At 43.8% G+C, this 24248-nt stretch overlaps 4 protein-coding genes and 1 pseudogene across 4 annotated transcripts in view; 4 read left to right on the top strand and 1 right to left on the bottom strand.

The window, feature by feature from the left end:
• Positions 1-17621, top strand: part of LOC127209174 (histone H2A type 1-B) — a 190752-nt gene extending 173131 nt beyond the window's left edge. Inside the window, exon 2 of the mRNA XM_051168758.1 lies at positions 17411-17621. Within this exon, the coding sequence (XP_051024715.1) occupies positions 17411-17554 (144 nt within the window). The 3' untranslated portion in view covers positions 17555-17621. The remainder of the gene's footprint in view (positions 1-17410) is intronic.
• On the top strand, positions 1894-2676 carry H1-2 (H1.2 linker histone, cluster member). The gene has a single exon (XM_051168628.1). It carries the CDS (start codon positions 1939-1941, stop codon positions 2578-2580), a length of 642 nt encoding a protein of 213 aa, XP_051024585.1. The 5' UTR covers positions 1894-1938; the 3' UTR covers positions 2581-2676.
• Positions 10586-11040, bottom strand: LOC127209149 (histone H3). Its single transcript, XM_051168721.1, has one exon. It carries the CDS (start codon positions 11038-11040, stop codon positions 10630-10632), a length of 411 nt encoding a protein of 136 aa, XP_051024678.1. The 3' UTR covers positions 10586-10629.
• On the top strand, positions 12253-12676 carry LOC127209327 (histone H2B type 1-B). Its single transcript, XM_051168923.1, has one exon. It carries the CDS (start codon positions 12253-12255, stop codon positions 12631-12633), a length of 381 nt encoding a protein of 126 aa, XP_051024880.1. The 3' UTR covers positions 12634-12676.
• A 679-nt stretch (positions 17622-18300) lies between the features above and the next one.
• Positions 18301-22297, top strand: LOC127209581 (histone H3-like; annotated as a pseudogene).
• Positions 22298-24248: the final 1951 nt, after the last annotated feature.

The raw sequence follows: 24248 nt of genomic DNA on the forward strand, positions 1-24248 counted from the left end.
TAAGTTGCCAGTTGCCAGTGACAGGAAGACAGAGGATGTTGAAGAGTTAGATCACACATAGTTATTTTCCTGGGGGAGATGAACATTTCTCAGACGGGGAAGGCATTCATTCATTCATTCCCCTATGTAAGCGGAGCAAAGTGACACAGTCTTATTTAAAAAAAAAAAAATAGATCATATTGGGAAGTTGAAGGTTCTTCAGTTTGTTCGTATACTTTGAAAAAGAAGTCTTACAATTCCCATTCAAAAATCCATACAGGATGGCAACTCCAAAGTGGTTCTACTGCTGGCAATTCATCCATCTCTAATCTCATTAGGCTGTTAATTCCCAGAGGACACAAGCCTAGGAGATGCTGTCTGTAAGTGCTAAACAAATGTCATTAAGTGAAACCACAGGGCCTTTCTCAGTCTGAGAAAATGTGCTTTGTTTGCCAAACATCCCTGAACTCAATTTGTATAACCCTGTGACTTTACCATACTTTAATGCTAATAACTTCACCACACGTTTCCATGTAGACATATATTTGAACGGAGATTTCTGATAAAATTAGGGTAACTTTATTTGCCCCTAAATATAGAATTGTATTAATTATACAAGCAGAGAGTTTACCTTGCATTTTCTGTAACAGCAACAACAAAGGAAAAAAACCGCTCTAATTAATTGGACCCAAAGGGTGAAATATGAAGCTGAAAATAAACTGACAAAGCAAACTTGACTAGAATACAGATCGACATACTCAGAGGACCTGAGAAGAGGTGACATACAGCTGTCTACTACAGATGGCACTGAGAATTTGAACTTATCTTTTATCTTTCTGTCTAAATTTTGCTACATTTACTATTTCAAATCTTCAGATTTGTCAAGTTTAAGTCAAACGTATCCTTTAGCAAAGTCAGAGCCTTTATTTCCATCCGTACCTTACAGTTTCCAAGAACAGAAGGTCCTCCTGTACCAAGATAAATTATTTCTAAAATAGAATTTCCACGGGCTGAAATTCACAAGGAGCAGCAAAATCAGCAAATATTTGCTTGTTGCTTTAAAAACAGATCTTTTAAAGTCTCTAATTGACGCTTTGGGTAGGGGGCTCATGCAGGCTTATGGGGTTCCTTTTTTCTTCTTATTATCTCTATTCTTCATGGGTAGACCCCCTACCTTACAAAACTCAGAGGGGAACCAAGAGCTTTAAAAATACAGCCCAATGTTTCCCTTCAGAGAAGTAAAAGAGTGCCCCGCCCCCACCAATGTAAAGCATTTGAGAGTCAGTGTCTTCAAATCAGGTATTTAAATCCTAAGCCCCCCACCACATGATATACCCCCAAAGCCTATGAACTCCCCCTCAACTTTCCCAAACTGCTTTAGACTGGAAATCTCAGTCATAGTCCACAGTTGTGGTGGGTCTGTATTCAGAAGTCACCAAGGACTTGTGTTACTTCCCTTGCGAAGAAACAGAATAATTGGAAAAATTCAGGCAGAAATCGTTTCATTTTTGTCCCTACATTAAGGGAAGCATGTGCCCTATAATCCCTGAGAAAAAGAACTTTCAAGGGCAAAGGAGCGACCAGGTAATTTAGAAGAAAAACAGAAAGTGGTCTCTAACTGCCCAGGACGTCCTTTGGAGTTGGGGGAGTTAGAGGCTCCTAGGCGAGTTGCCTTTAGAGACGAGGAAAAAATAAACATATATCCCGAAGCCCGAGGCTTCTCGGATCCCTTCCCGACCAAACTCGAGAGATTTGGTGCAAGACATTTTAATATTTTCTCCTTTTTATGAAGTGTAACAAACACAAGTTGGGCGCAGCACGGCTGCTCAGAACTTGCCAGCCAGGCAGGCCGCCGGAGCACCAATCAGCGCGCGCCTGCGCTCTATATATACACGGCGGTCGGGCCCGCGCCACTCCATCGGCGTCTCGCCACTAGTTCCAGATTTCCAGATCCTCGCCATGTCGGAGACCGCTCCCGCAGCCCCAGCCGCCGCGCCCCCCGCGGAGAAGGCGCCCGCCAAGAAGAAGACGGCCGCTAAGAAGCCCGCCGGGGCGCGCCGCAAGGCGTCGGGACCCCCGGTGTCCGAGCTCATCACCAAGGCCGTGGCCGCCTCCAAGGAGCGCAGCGGCGTGTCCCTGGCCGCGCTCAAGAAGGCGCTGGCGGCCGCCGGCTACGACGTGGAGAAGAACAACAGCCGCATCAAACTGGGGCTCAAGAGCCTGGTGAGCAAGGGCACCCTGGTGCAGACCAAGGGCACCGGCGCCTCCGGCTCCTTCAAGCTCAACAAGAAGGCGGCTGCCGGCGAGGCCAAGCCCAAAGCCAAGAAGGCGGGCGCGGCCAAGGCGAAGAAGCCCGCGGGCGCAGCCAAGAAGCCCAAGAAGGCGACCGGGGCCGCCACACCCAAGAAGGCCGCCAAGAAGACACCGAAGAAGGCGAAGAAGCCCGCGGCGGCCGCCGTGACCAAGAAGGTTGCCAAGAGCCCCAAGAAGGCCAAGGTCTCCAAGCCCAAGAAGGTCAAGAGCGCGTCCAAGGCGGTGAAGCCCAAGGCTGCCAAGCCCAAGGTCGCCAAGCCCAAGAAGGTTGCAGCCAAGAAGAAGTAGGCTGTCGCCCTCCGCAATCCAAAAGGCTCTTTTCAGAGCCACCACCCACCACTAAGAGCTGTGACATTTGTGTGGTCACCTCCCCGGGTCTTGATTTGCTTTCAGCGGAAGCGGGATGCGTGGGACTCACGCTGCGCTCCCGGGTGGGTGGGGCTGCCCGTCCCAGCGTTGCGGGGCGGAGGTCTGACGCACCCTCCGCTCCGCGCCTGTCACCTGCAGGGTAAACCTGGCGGTGGTTTGAAAGTTCCGCCCTGCCCGCGGGTTGGTTCACTACCCCCCAAGACTTTGGTCTTGACTATGATTGGGTACCCGCCCGTGTTGCATTCATTTCCACCCCCCCCGAAGTTTGCGCTTCCTGCGTGGAGAAGCGCACGCACCCGGGTGGCTTCTGTACTCGGCGCCTCCTGCGGGCGTTGGCCGCAAGGTTTGGGGAGGAAGTCGGGTGCTGGCTTCTTTCTTAGGACGTTTAAGCGGCAGCTTCCCAAAGGACCCGCCTGCCCAGTTATATTGGACCAAAGACTGAGATGTTTCTTGTACTTTCGGTTTGTTTCCTACAGCAATGGAGAGGTGGGTTGAACTGCGTCACAACCTTGGTCAGCCATTTTTCTTTTCTTTTCTCTTTGGGTTTTTATTTTAATTCTTTAAAGCCATTTTTCTTTTTAAGTGTATGGCCACTACCGGTTATTTTACTCGGCTTTTTTTTTTTTTAGTTTGGCACGTTCTCATTTTATATTGTCCTTGACATGGCATTGCTTTGCTTTTCCTGTAGAGTTTTAAGTTGTGTGTCATCAGTAAAGATCTACCTCGCATAAATACTGAGGTTTCTTGTTACGCTTTGTACAGTCCAGACTTAATCAAAGAATGAACTATTGGTTATCTGTTTAAGGTATGTTGGATGCGTCTAATAAAAGCCTTTAGTTTTCATTCAGTGTTGGATTCTTTCATACCCTCAGACTTTCTCCTAGGTAGAGAGATTGAGATTCCTGTTTCACTAAGTCGGAACAGGGTTTGAAGCCCAGGACATCTTGCTGCTGTTTCAGACGGTGATGGAAAGCCTGCCTATTAGACACCTACAACAAGCGTTTCCACAACAATGGGTTCAGTATTTATTTTGCTGTTCCCAGAGTTTATCACCTGGGAAAACCAAGAAATCAGAAAAATCTCCCGTTTTGTCCCAGTGTTTTTGAGTCCTCAGTTTAAAAATGAACAAACAGCTACTTTAGTTAGTGCAAGGCATAGTAAACAGACCCATCCTCTCAACCCCATGCCCTCGATTTTTCCCAGCCTTCATGTTTGCATTTTGCTAAATTACTTGGCCAGACTAAATCATGTTTCTGTTTGGGTTTTTCTGGTAGTTTCTAAGGTAGAATTAAGACTCTTTTTAACTATTCACAGTGCTATCTCCAATGTGGAGGGTACTGGAAACAGCAAGAATTCAAATATTGTTTGGTAAACTGATACTTTATGACTTCAATAGGGGGTAAGAACTAATTTCCTTCTCACAATCTTGTAGTTGTTGTGTCTCCCCGCGACCCCCGACGCCCAGTTTCTTGGTGTTGTAGCTTTGGCTGTCCTGGAAGACCAAGCTGGCTGCTTCTGCCTAATAGCTGAGATTAAAGGTGTGCAGGCCACCACAGCCTGGCTTCTCACAATCTCTTAAGGCGTTCCATTTATATTTTAATTAATAGTTAATTAGTTGTTCAGGGGACTGAACATGCTAGCAGCTGTTCTACTTCTGAAATGTGTCCCCAGCACTCTTGTTTTTATTTTTTATTTTGTGAAAGGTCTCATCTTATAGCCCCAGGTCTGCACCTCATGACCTTTCCACCTGTTTCAGCCTGCTGTAGCAGGGATTACAGGTCTTTGCCAAATGCCTAGCTATTTTTGTTTTCTTTGTTGTTTACTTTTGTATTTTGAGGTGTTCTCTAATATCCCATCACTCAGAAGAAAGCTTCTTGATAAAACAAATGTATGGAGTTAGCAGAATTCTTAGGCAAAAAGCAAAACAAACATGTTTTTCTTTCTGTTCAGGTCTTTGTGTTATCTACCTATATATCTTTAAATTTTCTCCAAATATATCTTAATATTTTTTCTTGCTTTTAATCCTAGAAATTTATCTTTCTTGCTGTTGGCAGTAGCACTTTATGAGATTTGATTTCTTTATGACCATCACACAAAGTAGACATTAAAACTTAGTTATTGAAGCAATCTCACACAAATAAAATAACAATTTTAAAACAGATTTCTGCATTGATACATAAGATGAGCACAGATACAGCCATATGTTGTTTGAAATCTAAAAGCACTACTCATAAGGAAAGAAAGAAAATTGAAATCCATTTTTATTCATATATATATATATATATATATATATACACACACACACACACACACACATACACACACACACACACGGTATTATTTTATGTTCTTGCTTTCTTGTATTACCTCCTTGTGATATATGTATTTTTTACTTGTGGTGCATCTCTGTCCAGAATGTATTCTCTATCTGGTGTTCAGCCACCTGTGGCTGTGGAAACAATATAGATAAATATATCTTCAGAATGACCTCAGATCTCTGCTCTCATCTTTGTTTATGATGAGAGTGCTTAAAAATGTGTATTTTTAATTTGTGACATACTGAAAGTATGAAGACAGAATGTCTGATTGTTGCTAATATTATTGGGCCCAGTTGAGATAATCTGAATTTTTCCATTTAAAATGGAATTGAGCTGGGTGTGGTAGCAAGACTAATTTTGTCACTCTAGAGACAGAGGCAGGTGGATCTAGTGAGTTCTTGATGACCCTGGTCTAGATGAGTTCCAGGCCAGGCAGGATTACTACATATTTGAGACCCTGAATAAAAAATAATTAAAAATTAAAATAGAATTAAAAGATGGAATCGAGTTACAGGAGCTGAGGTAACCTGATATCATGTGAGTGGCACTTGTCTTGTGAGCCACCAGAAAGGAAAAAAGCAAATCTGTTGAGCAAAAAGAGTGGAACAGAGCATAATTACATTGGAGGGCATAGATAAAATAGAGGCAGAACTATATTTTCTTGGCCTTCCTTTCGGAGTTTCCCATATTCTCTCTGAGCCTGGTAAACTCTTGTCACTGGAAATACCTCAGTGACCTGAATCAAGCTGGAGCAACCAGGAGATGTAATTGTGGATGCTAAATATAGCACAGGGTGTGGTGGCAAATTTGTAAAGCCACCACTTAGGAAGCTAATACAGGAGGGGCCTGGGCTGTAGGCCAAAGCTGATGTCTGAAAAAAACCAAACCTGCTGGGTGTGGTGGCTCCTTTTTGTTTGTTTGTTTTGTTGTTTTGGTTTTTGAGACAGGTTTTCTCTGTCCCTGGCTGTTCTGGGATTAAAGGTGTTCAGCACTAAACCTGGCTGCAGTGGGTAGTGGCTCTTAATCTCAGCGTTTGGGAGGCAGAGGCAGAAGTGTCTCTGTGAGTTCAAGGCCAGCCTGGTCTATATAGGGAGTTCTAAGTCAGGCAGAGCTATGTAGAGACTGTTTCAAAACAAAACAACACCCACACACACACAAACAACAACAACAATAACAATTAAAATAACCAAGCATCCAACCAACAAAAATGTTACTTTAAATAAAACCATAAATGGTCTTTAAAGTAAGATGGGCATGTAGCTAAGTGTTGAATGCTTGTCTGTCCTGGGGAAGACCTTGAGTTCTATGGCAAGTAAATAAGTAACAATAGTATCACAGTGATAATAAAAGCAAAACTCAAAGTAACGACACTGTTCAGACTATCCAGTACAGTGTACCTTTTCCCAATATTTTCAAATCTACACATTTACTTGATTTCAACAGTCCAAGAGTTACACATGTAAAGATTCATCCCAAGGAAAGATAATTGATGTTCTAATTTTCAGTCAATGATTCTGTGGGTTTCAGTTTATTGGATTTGGATAGTTAAAATTGATCTGAATATCTGTTGCATTTTTTTTTTTTTTTTGTAGATTTTTTTTCCTTCTATGCTTTTCCTTGCACTTTGGTACTAGAGGTGAAATTAATGGCCTCATGGGTTCCAGGACAAATGATTTCCTATTGAGCTATTTCCCCAGTCCCCACCTGTACCTCTCTATATGAAACATTTTTTTAAAAATACCTTGGAGCTAAAAATTATATCTCACTCACGGCCTTTCAATGCAACATTTCCCTATTTTTAAAAAATTTTATTTTTCTTTCTTTCTTTCTTTCTTTCTTTCTTTCTTTCTTTCTTTCTTTCCTTCCTTCCTTTTTTTCCCCTTCACCTCACAATACAAATGCTGCCATAGGTGACTAGCTCAGGTTAATCTTGATTCTAAAAAAACGGTCTATTTAAGAAAAATTCTTTTCTTTGATTATGCTTATGAAATTGTCAGCAAGGACTCTCCCTCTATTCTTAAATAACTCATGGCCTTGAGAACTGATAAAGGTTCGATGAACAGGAGAAAAAAAATTCCAAAATTCATTCATATTTTATAAGCTCAGTGTTCACAGAAAAGAATCAAACTTAAAGGTAAAGTTAGACTGAGAAACATAGACTGAACTATGGTAGCCCAGGAAAGTGAGGATCTTGCTTCAAAAAGATAACACCGGTGGTGAAAACTAGTAGGAGACAGAGGTTCTAACCACAGTGACAGATTTGTTCTCTGAGTGAGGCCTCAGATCTTTATCCTCTCCATATGCAGAGTGGTAGTGGCTGCTCCCCTTCTCCAGGGAAAGAATGGAGATTCCTTCTGACTTTAGGTAGGTGAGAGAAAAATAGAATTTTCCCCACATCTGCTGATTTTCAATTCAATATAATTGCCATGCCAACACTGCAAACACTGAGGTGATGTTCTTTTTTTTTTTTTTTTTTTTTTTTTTTTTTTTTTTTCCTTAAACAGGCTTTTATCCTTCGCTGCAATAGCTTTGTGTGTGAAATCGTGACGAGAGGTGAGCCACGCATGCAGGGTTACAGCATTAGAGGAGTTTAGAAAGGAGCAGGGATTAGGGCTAATGGTGGACAGCTAGCATTTCCTGTGTAGCAGGCCAAACACAGAAGCTGTTTATTATACATTTATTTCCCAACACAGAGTTGGCATGAGGCTGGTTTTACTACCCCTCCCATGTTAGATATTAAAGGTGGAGGCGGGGCAACAGTAAGGATTCAATTAGTTAGCTTCTGATCTATGAGTCACTATCATTATCTTCCATAGAGTAATAATTTTCCACAAAACAGTATTAAACATATATTTAATTAAAAATTGCTAATATTGCATTAAAGACTAAAAAGAAATAAGTGAACCCTATTTTAATGCTGTCAACATAGAATGAACAACTATAATTTCAATAAATGATATGAAGCTATTCTATCAACTTCCCCCCTCCACCCCGCATTTGAAGTCTTGGTAATCTGGAGTATACTTTACATTTGAATTGCAATTTGGACTAGGCTAGTTAAATTTCAAATGCTTGTCAGCCGTACAATTCCCATACTAAATAGCGTAGGAAAAGTAAAATCCATATGCTCTGGGATAGTATCTACATCTATTTGAGGCAGTCCTGAGGTTTAGAGAGACTCTCAGTATCTGACACCTTGTGGGCTTACCCTACCTATGTCTCCTTATACCAGGTCTGGCACAGTTAAGAGTCTAACCAACATCAGTCTCTAACAGCCTCTCCCATCTGCCCCAGGCAGGCTACCTCATCCCTGAAACACAATCACCTTCAAAGAAGATGAAGATAAAAACGAAACTATATTTGACCACCCATTTTGTTACAAACCTATTTGGCAGAAGATGGTAATTGCATTTGTTTGTTGGGACACTGAAATTTTTCCTGGTGGTTAACATCTTGAAATCCCTTAGTCTGAAGTGGGAGAAACTGCTTTGAAATACAGTAATAAGCTTAACTAACAATTCAGTCTAGCTACTTTCTCATTTGTTTTAAGACGAGATGTCACTTTGTTGCTCAAGCTGACTCACTATGTAGGGCACTCACTATTTGAGGCCAGGCCTCAAATTCCTTATCATTTTTCTTCAACTTTGTGATGAGGTCCAGTACTTCTTAGTATCTGATTCATGTCATTCTGTTGGGATCTCTCTAGTGGTCCACTGTTTTAATTTTTACTTTCTTCCCTAAGGACCTAAGATGCCATTCAATACTGAATGGATCTATAAAGTGTTCTAAAGTTGTATCAGGGATTTCACTTGAGGAGCAAGTGTTCAAGCCTTTGTATGGACCAGCACATGCTTTCTCCTCCATTTCTCTGATAATGGCATCCCTATCCAAGTATCATAGAAAGCCAGAGTCCGGACCAGGGTGTCGCAATGCAGATGCGTATCTGCAAAAGTGAATATAACCAGAATAGTTGGATGCACGTGAGTGAGGGTGTGGAGGCCACGTGTAATGTGAAAAAGCCAAATCTTAGAGGCAAGTAGACCTGGAAGTTATTGAAAGCCTGATCTCCAACCTCTAAAGCCCTGGATGGGCTCCTAGGGTTGTATCTAGCCTTTTTGTTGTAATTGTTGTTTTACGTTGTGAACATAACATTATTTTACTATTATGTATTGTCATTATGGCATATTTGGTTTATAATCCCAGTAATTGCATTATGTCTGGTGAAGGTATTCATTTTATGGCCATCTGATCATCATCTCAATTACAACTTACCTTCATGCTAGATATAGTGGCCTATGCCTTTAGCCCCAACACTCCAGGTTCAAGGGCAGGCAGTTCTCCTGGTCTACACAGTGGGTTCCAGGACAGCAGGGAGGGACCACTCAGAGAAACCCAGTACAGAAAAACCAAAAAGAAAAAAGGAAAATCAGAAACAAACAACAAAACCAACCAACCAACCAACCTTTATGTGATTATATTACTCTGGTTATGAGAATATTTGGAATTTAGTTACATTCATCTTGGGTTTAGTGAGATAAAGTGATCTACAGTTGTAGTTATATATTATATACCATTTCGGATGCTCAAGGCCACAGGCTCACCTGGGTTCCTGGCAAGATTATAGTGTTAGATACTACTGGATGACACGGAACATTCCTAGTTACCAGCTCCAGGCATGAACACAGAGGAGAAACTTTCTGGAATTAGAAGCTACATTGAGAATACTTCAACCATTATGACACATAGGGAAGGAATACATAAATGTTGATTGTTTAAATAGGAACAGTCCTTTAAACTTGACTCTAAAAGTGAGTTTTTAAGTGGAAACTGTAATTTATCAAGGAAATAATTACTAACTTTACTAAAGAAAAAAGCGAGCTGCCACTGTTCATAGAGAATATTAAAAAAAAAAAAAAAAATTTCAGAGCCGGGCTTGGTGGTTCATGCCTTTAATCTCAGCACTTTGGAGGTAGAGAGACAGGTGGATCGCTGTGAGTTTGAGGCCAGCCTGGTCTACAAAGTTAGTCCAGGACAGCCAAAGCTACACAGAGAAACCCTGTCTGGAAAAAAAAAACAAACAAAAATTCAGGAGTCCTTTGTGGCACATAAAAGGAACATTACAGCATAGTTTTGATAAAACTTTCAGTTTTGTGCTTTTTTCCAAACTTGGAATTTAATGTTCCCCACAGATTCGTAGGCTATCTAGCTTTAAATATTTAAGTAATCATTTTGTTACCGCTGCAAACTATCAACTTTAAGTCATAGAACACACATGCATATTGTATTTTAGTCTGGCTAAAGATCTGATGTTTTTATCGTGCGGTTGTACTGAGGGTGAGGAAGCTTGACAGATTACTTCCACATTCGTGGAAAGAAAAGGACTACTTTTGCCATACCCAATCATAGCATGCATTTGTTTGTGGCCTTGAGTTTCTATCAGCTTAGACCTGCTAAATAGGCTAGGATTCCAACATAAGCAGAATAACTACAAATGTCGAGGCAAGTTGACTTGCACCAACACTGACAATAAAATTGGCTAGTACACAAAGATTCACCCATTAAAAACTCAGACACAAGGATACAGCACTTTTACATGAAAGCTTGGGTGGCTCTTAAAAGAGCCTTTTTAAAGTTACAAAATCCTGTCTTGTTACGCCCTCTCCCCGCGGATGCGGCGGGCCAGCTGGATGTCCTTGGGCATGATGGTCACACGCTTGGCGTGGATGGCGCACAGGTTGGTGTCCTCAAACAGCCCCACGAGGTAGGCCTCGCTGGCCTCCTGCAGCGCCATGACGGCCGAGCTCTGGAAGCGCAAGTCGGTCTTGAAGTCCTGCGCGATCTCGCGCACCAGCCGCTGGAACGGCAGCTTGCGGATCAGCAGCTCGGTGGACTTCTGGTAGCGCCGGATCTCGCGCAGCGCCACGGTGCCGGGCCGGTAGCGGTGGGGCTTCTTGACGCCGCCGGTGGCCGGCGCGCTCTTGCGGGCGGCCTTGGTGGCCAGCTGCTTGCGCGGGGCCTTGCCGCCGGTGGACTTGCGAGCGGTCTGCTTGGTACGAGCCATACTCAGGGCTGAATACACACAAATGTAAAGTGAGTGAGAAATCGTTCCTTTAAATACACTTAGAAACATTTTGATTGGCCTTGAAGCTTTTCGAAAGTCGCGCGCCACAAATTCATTGGCTGGGTAATAGCCAGTGTGGATCGCTGCTTTTAGAGTATCTCATTGGCCGAACTGTTTCTTGGTTTTTTTTTTCTTCAGTTAGTGCATTTTTATGTAGTTTTGTCTACCTTTGGATCACAGCAATCCCTATTTCCGAAGTATGGTTATCACAAAACAGCTTCTTGACCTTGGTTCATTTTTCTGTGTAGGGCTTTATTGTTTCGTCACTGTACAAAGTGTAATGCCTTCTAACTGCTTAAGAGTAGGGTAAGGTAAAACCATGATTCAGCAATCTCAACTTAGATCCTTTAAAAGGAGCAACAGAAAGTCAGAAGGGCTTTGGGTTAAGAGTTCTCTAAACTGCTTCTATAATTTGCAAGTTATCATGCCGACAGTGTAGGGATAGTTATGTTTAGCTTTGTATAAACTGTATGATAGCACAGTTAGCTTTTACTTCTCAGGGAAATGTTTGTGGGTTCTACAAACTTGGATAAGCCCAGGACACAAGGTGTTGCTGTTTTACTGAAAAGGTGGAGGGCTTTTAAAAGTTCAGATACATTGATGACACCCCGTTCTCATGTAGGCTTTGTTTACTTCCCCTTGGCCTTGTGGTGGCTCTCGGTCTTCTTGGGCAGCAGCACCGCCTGGATGTTGGGCAGGACGCCGCCCTGCGCGATGGTGACGCGTCCCAGCAGCTTGTTGAGCTCCTCGTCGTTGCGGATGGCCAGCTGCAGGTGGCGCAGGACGAGCGGGTCTTAGCTTTGGCGCGAGCCTTACCGCCCTGCTTGCCGCGACCGGACGTTGCCAAAGTTAAGCAGTGGAAACGAAGCTCCAGGAATAAGAAAACAGCTTATGGGTTATGCAGGGTCACGAAAACACGTCATCTTTGTGGTCGAAATGACTTTGTTCCGCTGTCCAATAGAAAATGAGCCTTTGGGTCTCTCATTTGCATAAAGCCGGGTGGGCTTTGAGAACTTTATTCTTATCCAATCAGAATTGAATACTTTTGCACCCTCATTTGAATTTCAAGACTATAAGTAAAACAATCCAGTTTTCCCTCTATTTCTCATTTCTTCCCTGTCGTTTACTTTGGGCGTCTTTTGTCTTAGAAGGATGCCAGAGCCATCGAAGTCCGCTCCTGCTCCTAAAAAGGGCTCTAAGAAAGCCATCACTAAGGCGCAGAAGAAGGACGGCAAGAAGCGCAAGCGCAGCCGCAAGGAGAGCTACTCCGTGTACGTGTACAAGGTGCTGAAGCAGGTGCACCCCGACACGGGCATCTCGTCCAAGGCCATGGGCATCATGAACTCGTTCGTCAACGACATCTTCGAGCGCATCGCCAGCGAGGCGTCGCGCCTGGCGCACTACAACAAGCGCTCGACCATCACGTCGCGGGAGATCCAGACGGCCGTGCGCCTGCTGCTGCCCGGGGAGCTGGCCAAGCACGCCGTGTCGGAGGGCACCAAGGCCGTCACCAAGTACACCAGCTCCAAGTGAGCGCGCGCGCCTCACCCATCACCCAAAGGCTCTTTTCAGAGCCACCAACACTTTCAGAAGCGAGTTGTAACTGATCGTCCTGTGTGTGTTACCCAAAAGTTGCTTTCCATGCAAAAGCAAAGGGAATTAGGGAATTAATCCAAGTTTAGAGTAAAAGCATATTCAACTAAAAGGCTGAGGTCTTCCAGGGGTTTTTTTAGCCACTGAGCTATAAACTTTACGAGTTTCTGCAGTTGGATGTGTATTTATGGTTTTTGCTCTGGCACAGAGGGCTAAGGAGCTTTTTATTCTGGAATGGCATTCTATGGAGTGCTTGGAGACAGTTGTGGGAGTTAACGTTTCCAGGGGGTTATAGAGAACTCAAAGACTATAGCTAATGAGCTTTTAAGTGGAAACCAACCACAGCTTTTTCAAAGATTTTGCTTGTGTCCTGAAATCTTAGGCCTTTTACACTTTGGGCTTGACATTGATGATGACACAAGGAGTTAATGTTTGTAGCCACTTAGCTTTGCTGAGGAGGGCCAAGTTGACAACTGGACTCCCCAAGACTTCCAGGAATTTCCAGAAACTTTGGCTGGTTAAGGAGTCAATTGTTCTTCGGGCCTTTGAGCTAGGGCAGGAAAAGTAAAGGGAGCCAAATCGTTCAAATTACTTACAGAAAAGAAAGTAAGGGTTCCCTTTGGCTGTGATGATATGTAGTGTCGGCTGAGAAAACGAGTTTCCTCAAAATAAGTAATTCGTTGAAAATATTGAAAAATATATTCTGAATCTGAATCCCCTGCGTTTCTTATTGGTTAATTTATTTGAGGGTGAAAGCCAGATTCTTGATTATGCTAGGCAAATTCTTCAAGGAAGAATGTAGGGTGGTTGGTGACACAAGCCTTTATTTAGTTTCAGCACTAAGGAGACAGAGGCAGGGAGACCTCGGAGTTTGAGGCCAGTCACGTCCAGAGTGAGCTCCAGGATAGCCAGAGCTATCCAGAAAATGCACGCACACAAGCACAAGGGAGAGAGACACAGACACAGACACACAGAGACGTGTCTGTCCCCTGCAAAAACTATGGGTAAAACCCTCATCTTAAAAATATTATGTCAAAATACACACCCCACCCTGACACCAAGAAAAGCCCTGAACACAGAAGCAGTTAAAGGGCCAGGCCTTGGAGGATGTCCACTTGGAAGGAGACCTGGTAATGTTTCTTATTATTTTCAGACTAATCTCCCAAATTAGGAATCATTTTCTTTGTTGTTTTCATACTTTTGGTTTGCCCTCTTTCCCTGTTTGTTTTGTTTTCTTTACATAGGAAGACATGGTTACTTGTTGTTTTACTTCATATTGTGGGATATTTGAGGGAACAATGACAAATTTTGGGCAAATACAGATTTTTAAAGAAATAAGTGGCAGAGTCCAGAGACTGTTCCTCATCTGAAGGTGCAAAATGCATAAACGAGAGGCCAGGAATGCCCTACTCTTGGTTAATTGCAGCATGGAAGATACAGGCTTCTCAAATCTGCCCTCAGCATGTTTTAGCACACTTTTAAATTCAATTTAAAAACTGAATTTGCTATGTAGCCAAAGACAACATGAAACGTCTAAACTCACTTCCAGGCTTCCAGTGCTGGGATTATCTGAATGTTCCACTGCTCGCCGTTCACATGGCAGGACTGTTCTTGGATCCCAGAACTTCAGGCATGTTATTCAAGCTTCATGCATTGAGTTCATCCAGTTACAATTTCGAATCCATGGTGGTTGGTTTCTCTTTTCATGTGCTCTCTCTCTCTCTCTCTCTCTCTCTGTTCTCTTGTTCGCTTGCTTTCCTTGATTTCATGACTTAAATTATATGTGTATAAATTATATTATGAGCTTTTTAAACACTTTCTGAAAACATGCCACCTGCCCATTAAAATATTCACAGCCAGCAATGTCAGATATAGCCAGAATAGCAGACTAAGAGTGTATTTTAAACCCAGATAATACATTTTGATGCTTCTACATGCAGTTCTGAAAACACTTTATGGGGAATAGTAGAGGTGGGATTTAGGGGTTCAATGATAAATGCTGTGGATCTGCTTGGAGCCATCGTAACTCAAACACCAGGTCATTGCAGATGGCAAAACTTCATTATAGTCAAGCTGCTACTGATCACGATCAGGGCTGCAGAACAGACTCAGGAGCTGAACTGTGACACTAAAAGGACGTTGTACAGCATATTTGAAGGATGGAACCACAAAACGAGGGGGAGCCGGATGGGGTGAAGCACTGTCCAGTACTATCTGACATAAGGGGTTGAGCAAGAGAGTTTCCATCAATCAGGATAGGGATGGGTTCCTGGGCCTGAGAACACGAACTTAGTTGACCCTGCCAACAAGATGGAGAAGTTGTCCCTGAGATGGCTGGGCTCAGACAACTGCTTCCTACAAGTTGTCCCTGAGATGGCTGGACTCAGGCAACTGTTTGCTGTTCAGCTTTTGGGAAGTCTCCAGCTCCCTTAGAGCCTGGGGCCTTGGAACATAGCTTTTCCCTATGATCCAATGAAGTCTGAAAACAAAATGGTAGTACTTAGAATAAGTTTCTTTTGCTTGTTCCCAACATTTTCTATACCTAATCCTTAGCTGCCTTCCTGAATGGGTACTTTGATCAAAAGTACTATTTTGCTTTCTGAAAGGTGTGTACTGCCAATTTTCTAAATCTTTTCCAGTTGGAAAATGTAAACGGCAACAGAATTTAACCACATTAATTTGTAAACTACCTTTTTATGACATTCCTTTTATTGTGATTTCATTATCCATATCTTCTCCACCTTCTCAAAACCCTTCAGTGTTATGACATAATTCTAAAAACATCAGTCCAACACAAGGGATTTTCTAAAACTCTCCCACCTGCTTAGTTGCCTAAAGAAACACCTTCCAAAAGGAGTTCAAGGTTGTTACATCCCATCTGTAAACCAGAAGCAGGGAAATGTTTATCACAGAAAGGACTGGATGTTGACAGTAGACATTGTCACCATTCATCTGTTCAATACACCTGGGCATATGAGAATTAATCTTTCAAAAATCTCTTTGCTCTTCCTTCCTTGCATCCTACGGTGCACTATGAAACCACCACAGAACAGCCTAGATCACACTGGATTTGGAAGTGGACATTTTTCTTTCTTGTGAGGCTCCCATGCTGCTAATTTTAATATATCTTTTTCTCTTGTCATTTTTCCATAAATGTATTTCACAAACCAAAGGTGTCAGACCCTCAGGCATGGGGTGTTTCCTATCCCTCATTCTTAACACCTGGATAAGGACAAGTAGTAGAATGGAAGACAATAGGGAGCTCAGAAAATGATAAAAATAAATAAATAAATTGTATTATACTCAAGCGAGAAAAGAACAAGAGAGTGCTGGAAATAGCTCGGCAGAAAGGTGGGCAAGGCTTTTCCAGCAAGCAGGTAAATCCTTGGTCTCATTTGTCAAGTCTGAACCTGGGCCAAGTAAAGAACAGAGCTAGGCCTGTGGTTTCTCCATTCCCAGAGACAGAAACGCCACTCACTGCACATGCTTTAGCATCTTGTCAGCCTCATACACATGCTTGTCCTGCTGGGTCAGTAACTGAGTAGCCTCATACCCAGCCTCCACGTTCCACACCACTTAGGAATAACTGGGCCACGTTAAAGAACAATTTGAGTGGTTTTTCTTTTCCAGACTGTGGAGCTAAGTTTAAGGCTGGCATAGAACCTCAAACTATGTAGTCAACCTGTTATGGGGAGCCCACCAGAGATGATCACTGAGACACAGTTTATAGACAATGGAAATTATTCATTTCAGCAGGCTGGGGTCTTCAGGTATGCTCTATGTAGTCCTGACAGGCTTTTAGAAGCAAAACCGACACCCTGGTATCTCACTCTGCAGCTGCAGAGGGAAGTTTCTAGCAATAAACAGTTTAAAAGAAGCTAAATTAGTTGAGGGATCTTGACCTTTGGTTCCTAGAACAGAGTTAGGTAATTTTTCATGGGATTTTACATGAAGTAGATCATGTTCTAATTATACTTGAAATAGCCTTAGCAAGAATACAACAACATTGAGGAAGCTCTGCAGTGTCTTGCGTTGCCACAAACCCATAACTATAAAGCCAGAAAAAGGACCAGCTGCTCAACAAGGCAGAACAACTCAGAAACACTCCTGCTTTTGAGAGGTTTTAAGAATATCAAAATCAATCTTAAAGAAATTATATGTATTTAAGTAACGGGTGGGAAAGAAAGTCGTAAAAAGGCTTCGTTCATGGGGACAAGAATTCAATTTCCAGACCCCCCTGCGCCCCCCTTTCTTAAAAGTAGAAGGTAAAAAAAAAAAATAAAAAAATCAACCGCCATATGCAAATGAAGACTTAAAATTCTCTTTTCTTATTGGCTACCATATATTAACCAATGAGAGAGAGAGACACAAGCCGAATACCCAGCGTTGGTATAAATACTTCTCTTTAACGTTCAGACGTTACTGTTGTTTCTTTTAGCTGTTTCCTGGTTTTACCTATTTTAAGGAAATGTCTGGACGCGGCAAGCAGGGCGGCAAGGCGCGCGCCAAGGCCAAGACGCGCTCGTCCCGCGCCGGCCTGCAGTTCCCCGTGGGCCGCGTGCACCGCCTGCTGCGCAAGGGCAACTACTCGGAGCGGGTGGGCGCCGGCGCCCCGGTCTACCTGGCGGCCGTGCTGGAGTACCTGACGGCCGAGATCCTGGAGCTGGCCGGCAACGCGGCCCGCGACAACAAGAAGACGCGCATCATCCCGCGCCACCTGCAGCTGGCCATCCGCAACGACGAGGAGCTCAACAAGCTGCTGGGACGCGTCACCATCGCGCAGGGCGGCGTCCTGCCCAACATCCAGGCCGTGCTGCTGCCCAAGAAGACCGAGAGCCACCACAAGGCCAAGGGGAAGTAAACTTCTTACCCCCCCGTGAATACACTGTCCGATCTCTTCCAAACAAAGGCTCTTTTCAGAGCCACCCACATTTTTCCATAAAATGAGCTGCCACCTCCTGGAAAATTAGGTGGATTGTTTGGAAACCTGAATATAACTTAAGAAAAGTTTCCGAGTCAAGGTCCAGACAAATGCGCGGTGACCCAAAACAGATGACCGCTGGTGTACATGATAAACTGTAGGACTCCTCCCCCACCTAATATGTGTGTCTGTCTCAAGGCACATCAGTGCTAACGGTTATCCGTCGTTACAGCACAGTTCGCAGTGTGATTTACTCACAGGAGCTGCATTTGTGAGAGGCCCATATCTTGTTTTATGTCCACTCATGCCAGCCCCAGGAAACCTTTTTAGATAAAGTTTCTATGCTCATTTATGATCATCTGATTTGAGCCTGAGCATATTAAATGGTACAGATACTTGTGCAAATTTTTTGCCCACAGTTACAGAAACGGATATTAAAAGTGGAACCAAATATGGTGAAGGGGCGGAGGAACTCAGGGGCGAAGGGGCTGACGGAGAGGAGTAACAGATGAAGGGCGGAAGAATGACCTATTCTGAAAGCATTTTTTAATTAGGATTTGAAGCAGAGGCTGACCAATCCCGAAAAAGCGCGGGGCCCCTTGAAAAGTTCTCTGGTCCAATAGCGGATAGTCTGGTTGTATAAAAGATGGACAGCGCATTTGAAGGCGGTGTAGTTTCTGCTTTCTTTTGTTGCAGTTATGGCTCGTACCAAGCAGACTGCACGCAAGTCCACCGGCGGCAAGGCCCCGCGCAAGCAGCTGGCCACCAAGGCCGCCCGCAAGAGCGCGCCGGCCACCGGCGGCGTCAAGAAGCCCCACCGCTACCGGCCCGGCACCGTGGCGCTGCGCGAGATCCGGCGCTACCAGAAGTCCACCGAGCTGCTGATCCGCAAACTGCCGTTCCAGCGGCTGGTGCGCGAGATCGCGCAGGACTTCAAGACCGACCTGCGCTTCCAGAGCTCGGCCGTCATGGCGCTGCAGGAGGCCAGCGAGGCCTACCTCGTGGGGCTGTTTGAGGACACCAACCTGTGCGCCATCCACGCCAAGCGTGTGACCATCATGCCCAAGGACATCCAGCTGGCCCGCCGCATCCGCGGGGAGAGGGCATAAACGCTTGTAAGTGTAAATTGAACCCAAAGGCTCTTTTCAGAGCCACCCACATTCTCTTAAAAAGCAGCTGTCAGTCACATTTCTATTGTTTTGGAGACTTGCATAAATGAATGTGTCAGTTTCATTATGGTTAAGTCGTTCTTGGCAGTGCATTCTACTAGTTCACTTTGGGACGTATCCCTCTCCCCAACATTGGAATGCATTGTTGTAAGTCAAGACTTCAGTACTGTAATAAATGGCCAACTGGAACGGATGATTTCCTTGGATATGCTTCCCAAAACAAAAACAAAAATAAAAAAACCCTAGTTTACAAGACATTTTCTGTTAAATCATGAGACCTGCACTTTTGAAACCTTGCCTTTTCCTCACCGACAACTTTGAGGCGGAGGCAGCACCTTAAGTGCCAAGTATACTTGGATGACAAGATGGGTTCAGATAGCCTTGGTAAGTTAGTGGGACGCTGTCTCAAAATTAGAAGAGGTGGAGGGTAATGTGAAAAGGAAGATGGGTCTCACTTAGCCCTAGATTCAGTGCCAGGAAACACAAAGCAAAAAGGTGTATTTCCAGGCATTTGATTTTCTAGTTTGCTATAGACAACATTGCCTGGCAACTAACTGTGTCATCCACAAGTGTCTTAAGGTGGTGGGGGCTCCTTGAAGGCACAGTATTTTTACTTTTGCTTTAACTGCTGGTTTTGATGTCCTGGGCTTAACTGTACTTATTTTCCACAATCTGTAAAAAAGTATTGTTTTACATGCAGGCTTTGGCAGGCAGCAACCTTTTTTTTTTTTTTTTTTTTTTTTGGAACAATTAGATGGCAGCCTTCAATTAACCTGCCTTTTCTTACCTGTCTCCTTATCTGTACTACAACCATGGATTAAGAAAACAAAACAAAACAAAAAATGGATTCTGGATTCAGTCTTCATTTACTTGATGCTTTAATAGAATCTCACAATGTCAATGTCATATATATGAACAAATAGTGTGCATTAAATATTGCCTATTCCAAGATCTTCAATAAACATTCTTACTTTTTCTCTTTTTTGTTTTTCAAGACAGGGGTTTGTGTGTGTGTGTGTGTCTGTGTGTGTGTCTTGGCTGTTCTGGATTCACTTTGTAGACCAGACTGACCTCAAACTCACAGAGGTCTCTGTGTGTGTGTGTGTGTGTGTGTGTGTGTGTGTGTGTGTGTGTGTGTCTTGACTGTTCTGGATTCACTTTGTAGACCAGACTGACCTCAAACTCAGAGGTCTGCCTGCCTCTGCCTCCCTGAGCGCTGGGATTACAGGCGTGCACCACCACCACACCCAGCTAGTTAACATGTTTTCTGTCTTCCAAGTAGCACAGAGTGATATTAGGCTCAGGACAAAATTTACAGCTAGTGCTCTTGAAAACAAGTTTTGTTATGGAGATTTTTGTATGAAAGTTCAAGGCTCCTAGAGAAAAGGAAGATTTCAGGACTTACTCTTTAGATAGAATGTTCAACAGTAAAGTCACATATAGGGGCAGCAGCCTGTATGCCAGCTCTGAGGAGGCTGAGGCCCAAGAGTTGCAAATTCGTCTAGAGCTACATGGTGAGACTGTTTTGGGGGGGGGGGGGCGGAGGGAGAGGAAGAGAAACAGGAGGAGGAAGAAATAGAAAGACAAGGGAAAGACAGAAGCTAGCAGTAGTCCTTCCAGCCTTGACAGTAGAAGCAACTTCCAGAGTGTTCAGAAATGTCTTAGGAAATTTAAATATGTAAAAAAAGGTTGATGGAAATTCATGAACGTGAGGTACACTGCAGTTTAGCTGGGAACAGCTGGGGTATGAATGAATGTTAATATACCTTTGGGAAGGCACAAGAAAATTTTTTTCAGACAAGTTTTAAAAGATTCACGCGTGAAATACAAATCACAGTCTGGCAGTATCTTATACTTTATTACATGCTGTATTAAAAGTAATCCTTATACCTATTTAATGGTAGTGATACTGTGTTGGAAATAATTGCCTGATATGAAAATACTTCTAGTACACTATTAAACGTATTTCAGTCGGGGTTACTATTGCTGAGATACTACATGGTAACCAAAACAAATTGTAAAAGGTTTTTTTTTAGCTTACTCTTCCACATCACTGCTCATCACTGGAAGTCAGGACAAAAACTCACTGAGGGCAGGAACCTAGCACGGAAGCTGTAGAGGCCGCGGAGGGTGCTGCTTACTGGCTTGCTCTCCATGGCTTGCTCAGCCTGTTTTCTTGCAGAACACTAGACCACCAGCCCTAGAATGGCACCTCCCACAATGGGCTGAGCCCTTGCCCACCTGCCCTACAGCCTGATCTTACCGAGGGCTCCTTTCTCAACGATGACTCTTAGCTTGTGCCAAATTGACATAAATCTACCCAGCAGAAATAGCAACAGGCAAATATATTTATGTAGTACCTCTTTGAAATACTCTTCTAATGTATACACAATGCAATTATGACAAAACACTGGTAGAATCGTTCCATGAGGTTTATAGGTGAAAAGGGGGAACAGGGAAATTTCCAGTTCGCATGTTTATTAATTGCATAGAACATACACAGTAGATGTGGCAAAATAGAGGCATCAAACATTTAAGTTTTACGGCTCAAATTGAAAAATAGTAACCCAAAATAGCAGGGAATGGTTTTCATACAGAATCTGGCAAAATAAGCATGTGCCCTGATTTGACAAAGTGAATGGGCCATGCTGACAAAGATTACTTGTACTGATGCTTTCTGCTTCAATTCCTCGTACTAATAAAAGTATTTTAGTCTTTTAGCATCTCTCACATTGGAATTTTCACTTTTAAGAAACAATAATCACATGTTCTTTGTCACCTGGTGTATTTTTTTTAATGCTTTAAACCTAAATATTTTAAAACGGCATATGTTTGTAATTCCTTCAAGTACTGAGCCATAAAAATTTAACCGCTTGCTAAGACCTTTATACATAAATGTAATTTGAACTATAATTGTGGTATCGTCCAAGCCGGAGGAAACCTCTAGAACTATAGGTTCTCTGTATTCGCAGTTTCCTCCTTGGTCTCCGCCCAGTAGTGGGCGGAGCAAAAGCAACGTTGGCCCGGTTTTTGGTTCACGCCCACTTGAAGTTCTCAACCAGGTCCGATGAGAGCCTATATTATCTCACTGTCAGTTTGGCAGGTTAGCTTTCTTCTCTGCAGTTCATTAGGGGAAAGTAAACCATGTCTGGTCGCGGCAAAGGCGGGAAGGGCCTGGGCAAGGGAGGCGCCAAGCGCCACCGCAAGGTCCTGCGCGACAATATCCAGGGCATCACCAAGCCCGCCATCCGCCGCCTGGCCCGGCGCGGGGGAGTCAAGCGCATCTCCGGCCTCATCTACGAGGAGACCCGCGGGGTGCTCAAGGTCTTCCTGGAGAACGTGATCCGCGACGCCGTCACCTACACGGAGCACGCCAAGCGCAAGACCGTCACCGCCATGGACGTAGTCTACGCGCTCAAGCGCCAGGGGCGCACGCTCTACGGCTTCGGCGGCTGAGCCACTGCTCTTCGCTCCACTGTCGCAAAAGGCCCTTTTCAGGGCCACCCACTTAATCCTTAAAAAGCTGAGCACTGCATCCTGACCTTGGTCCTTGCAGATGAGCTGCCTCCGTTTTCTCTGCTTATTAAGATCTAGTGAGCTTGATTCTTTGGCGTCAGGGTCGATTTAACCTTGAATATTTTAGTTTAACCTGGGCTGAATCTGTTTAGTCTTCTCAGCCCAAAGTCATGAGAAGGCCTCCCTGCCTTGTTTTTTGTGTCTTAAAAAGGTAAGTTATCTAAACGTAGCTATAAGCCTTAAGGGGCGACTTTTAGTTTGCTTAGGAACTTAAAATATTGCGGATAGATGTCTCAGATCTTAGGGCAACGTGCACCACCAGGGCCTACGTTGTCACTCATTACCACTGCATGAAAAGCTAATTTCAGGCGCCCACACTGAAAATCTATTTGAGAAGCCTTCTGTTTGTTAGTTTCAGGCGTGGGATGTGAAGCTAAAGATTGTCTACAGCTCTTCGAGAGAGGCGATACCTTTGCCAGCTGTAGATAGTTTGATTCTCAGGACTCTGGAGTGGTAATTAACGCCGGAGCCTAGTTCCTGGAGAGAGACAGGGGGCTCCGGGAAAGAAGACGGCTGCTCCTGGTTGCTGGTGATGCAGTTTGATGAGAAGACAAAATTCTGAAATAAAGACAGACAAAATTCTGAAATGAAGACTGGACTTGCCTCCAAGGTCCCTAACGAGCAGGAGGAAGTAGCTAAAGAGACCCATGCTCCCCGCCCCCAGTAACCTTTCTCCTCTACCTGGTGTAGGGATATAGGGAAGGGATAGGGCGAAGAACCCAAATAAAATAGAGCTTAAAAAATATAGGTGACGTTGGAGTTGGGAGGTCTGAGCTGCCAAGAAAAACCTTAGGTCCCATTGGCATAGAATCTGCGTTGTCTGTCTGTCTGTCTGTCTGTCTGTCTGTCTGCCTGTCTGCCTGCCTGTCTCCCTCCCTCCCCCTTCCTCTCTCCCTCTCCCTCCCCCCCTCTCGTGTGTGTGTGTGTGTGTGTGTGTGTGTGTGTGTGTGTGTGTGTGTGTGTGTGAGTGAATTTGATCACAAGATAGGAAGTACTGCTTAAAAAAGCACAGAGCTACACGTGATGTTTTTCATGACCGCTCCTCCCAAACAGTTCCTTAAAACAAAAACTGATATAAAATATACGTTGTATTAGTTACTATAGGTAATGCAAAGATGATGTAAAATATAAGGGTGTGTGCATACGGGTTATTTGTAGATACCAGCCTGCCACCATGCACAGGGCTTTAACGTTTTCCTATAGCCTTTAAATCCCACCCCCCACGACTCCTGACAGTAGGCTAAATAACAAACCAAATGAGATTAATAATATAAAACACAGTGTGGTGCAACATTATCTGTAAAGTGGAGAGACAGAGACAGGGTGGTTTCAGCGGAAGCAGCAACCCATGATCTATCTCCAATGAGAACTTTTACTTGTTACTGACCAACACCTGTCATCCCAACACTCCAGACACAGCTGCAGAAGGGTCTCTGATTTGAAGCCAGCATGTGCTCTGTGCTCTACGGAGAGACTCAGAAATGGGACTGTACTACAGTGGGTGTGGTCTACTCTGTCTCAGTTCTTGACCATTTCTTCAGTCTTGGAGCTACATCTTGTCAACTAATATGTTCTGTTAAAAAACAAAAACAAACCAAAACCAAAAACAAAAACCCAACTTGTGCTCAACATAACTCCATGGCCTGGTTGGGAAGCCAGGTTCGTCTTGTAGCTGTGCCAAAAAACCAGTAACAGTGGCAGCTTCTTGCCACTTGGCAGAGCAGCAGAATTATAATTGTTAAAAAGTGATTCAATTGACTGTTGAATTGCCATACTAGTCCAATAAATAGCACTGCCTTAGAAACATAGTTCTCATTCCAAATAGAATAGGAGATGGCTTACTTGGGAGATGGATAGGAGTGACCATGGCCCAGGAATACAAATGCAGG

This window comes from Acomys russatus, chromosome 3 (genome assembly GCF_903995435.1).
Source record: "Acomys russatus chromosome 3, mAcoRus1.1, whole genome shotgun sequence".
NCBI classification, from domain to species: Eukaryota; Metazoa; Chordata; class Mammalia; order Rodentia; family Muridae; genus Acomys; species Acomys russatus.

Coding starts and splice junctions, on each gene's coding strand:
- LOC127209327 (XM_051168923.1), top strand. CDS start 12,253: ATGCCAGAGCCATCGAAGTCCGCTCCTGCTCCTAAAAAGGGCTCTAAG.
- LOC127209149 (XM_051168721.1), bottom strand. CDS start 11,040: ATGGCTCGTACCAAGCAGACCGCTCGCAAGTCCACCGGCGGCAAGGCC.
- H1-2 (XM_051168628.1), top strand. CDS start 1,939: ATGTCGGAGACCGCTCCCGCAGCCCCAGCCGCCGCGCCCCCCGCGGAG.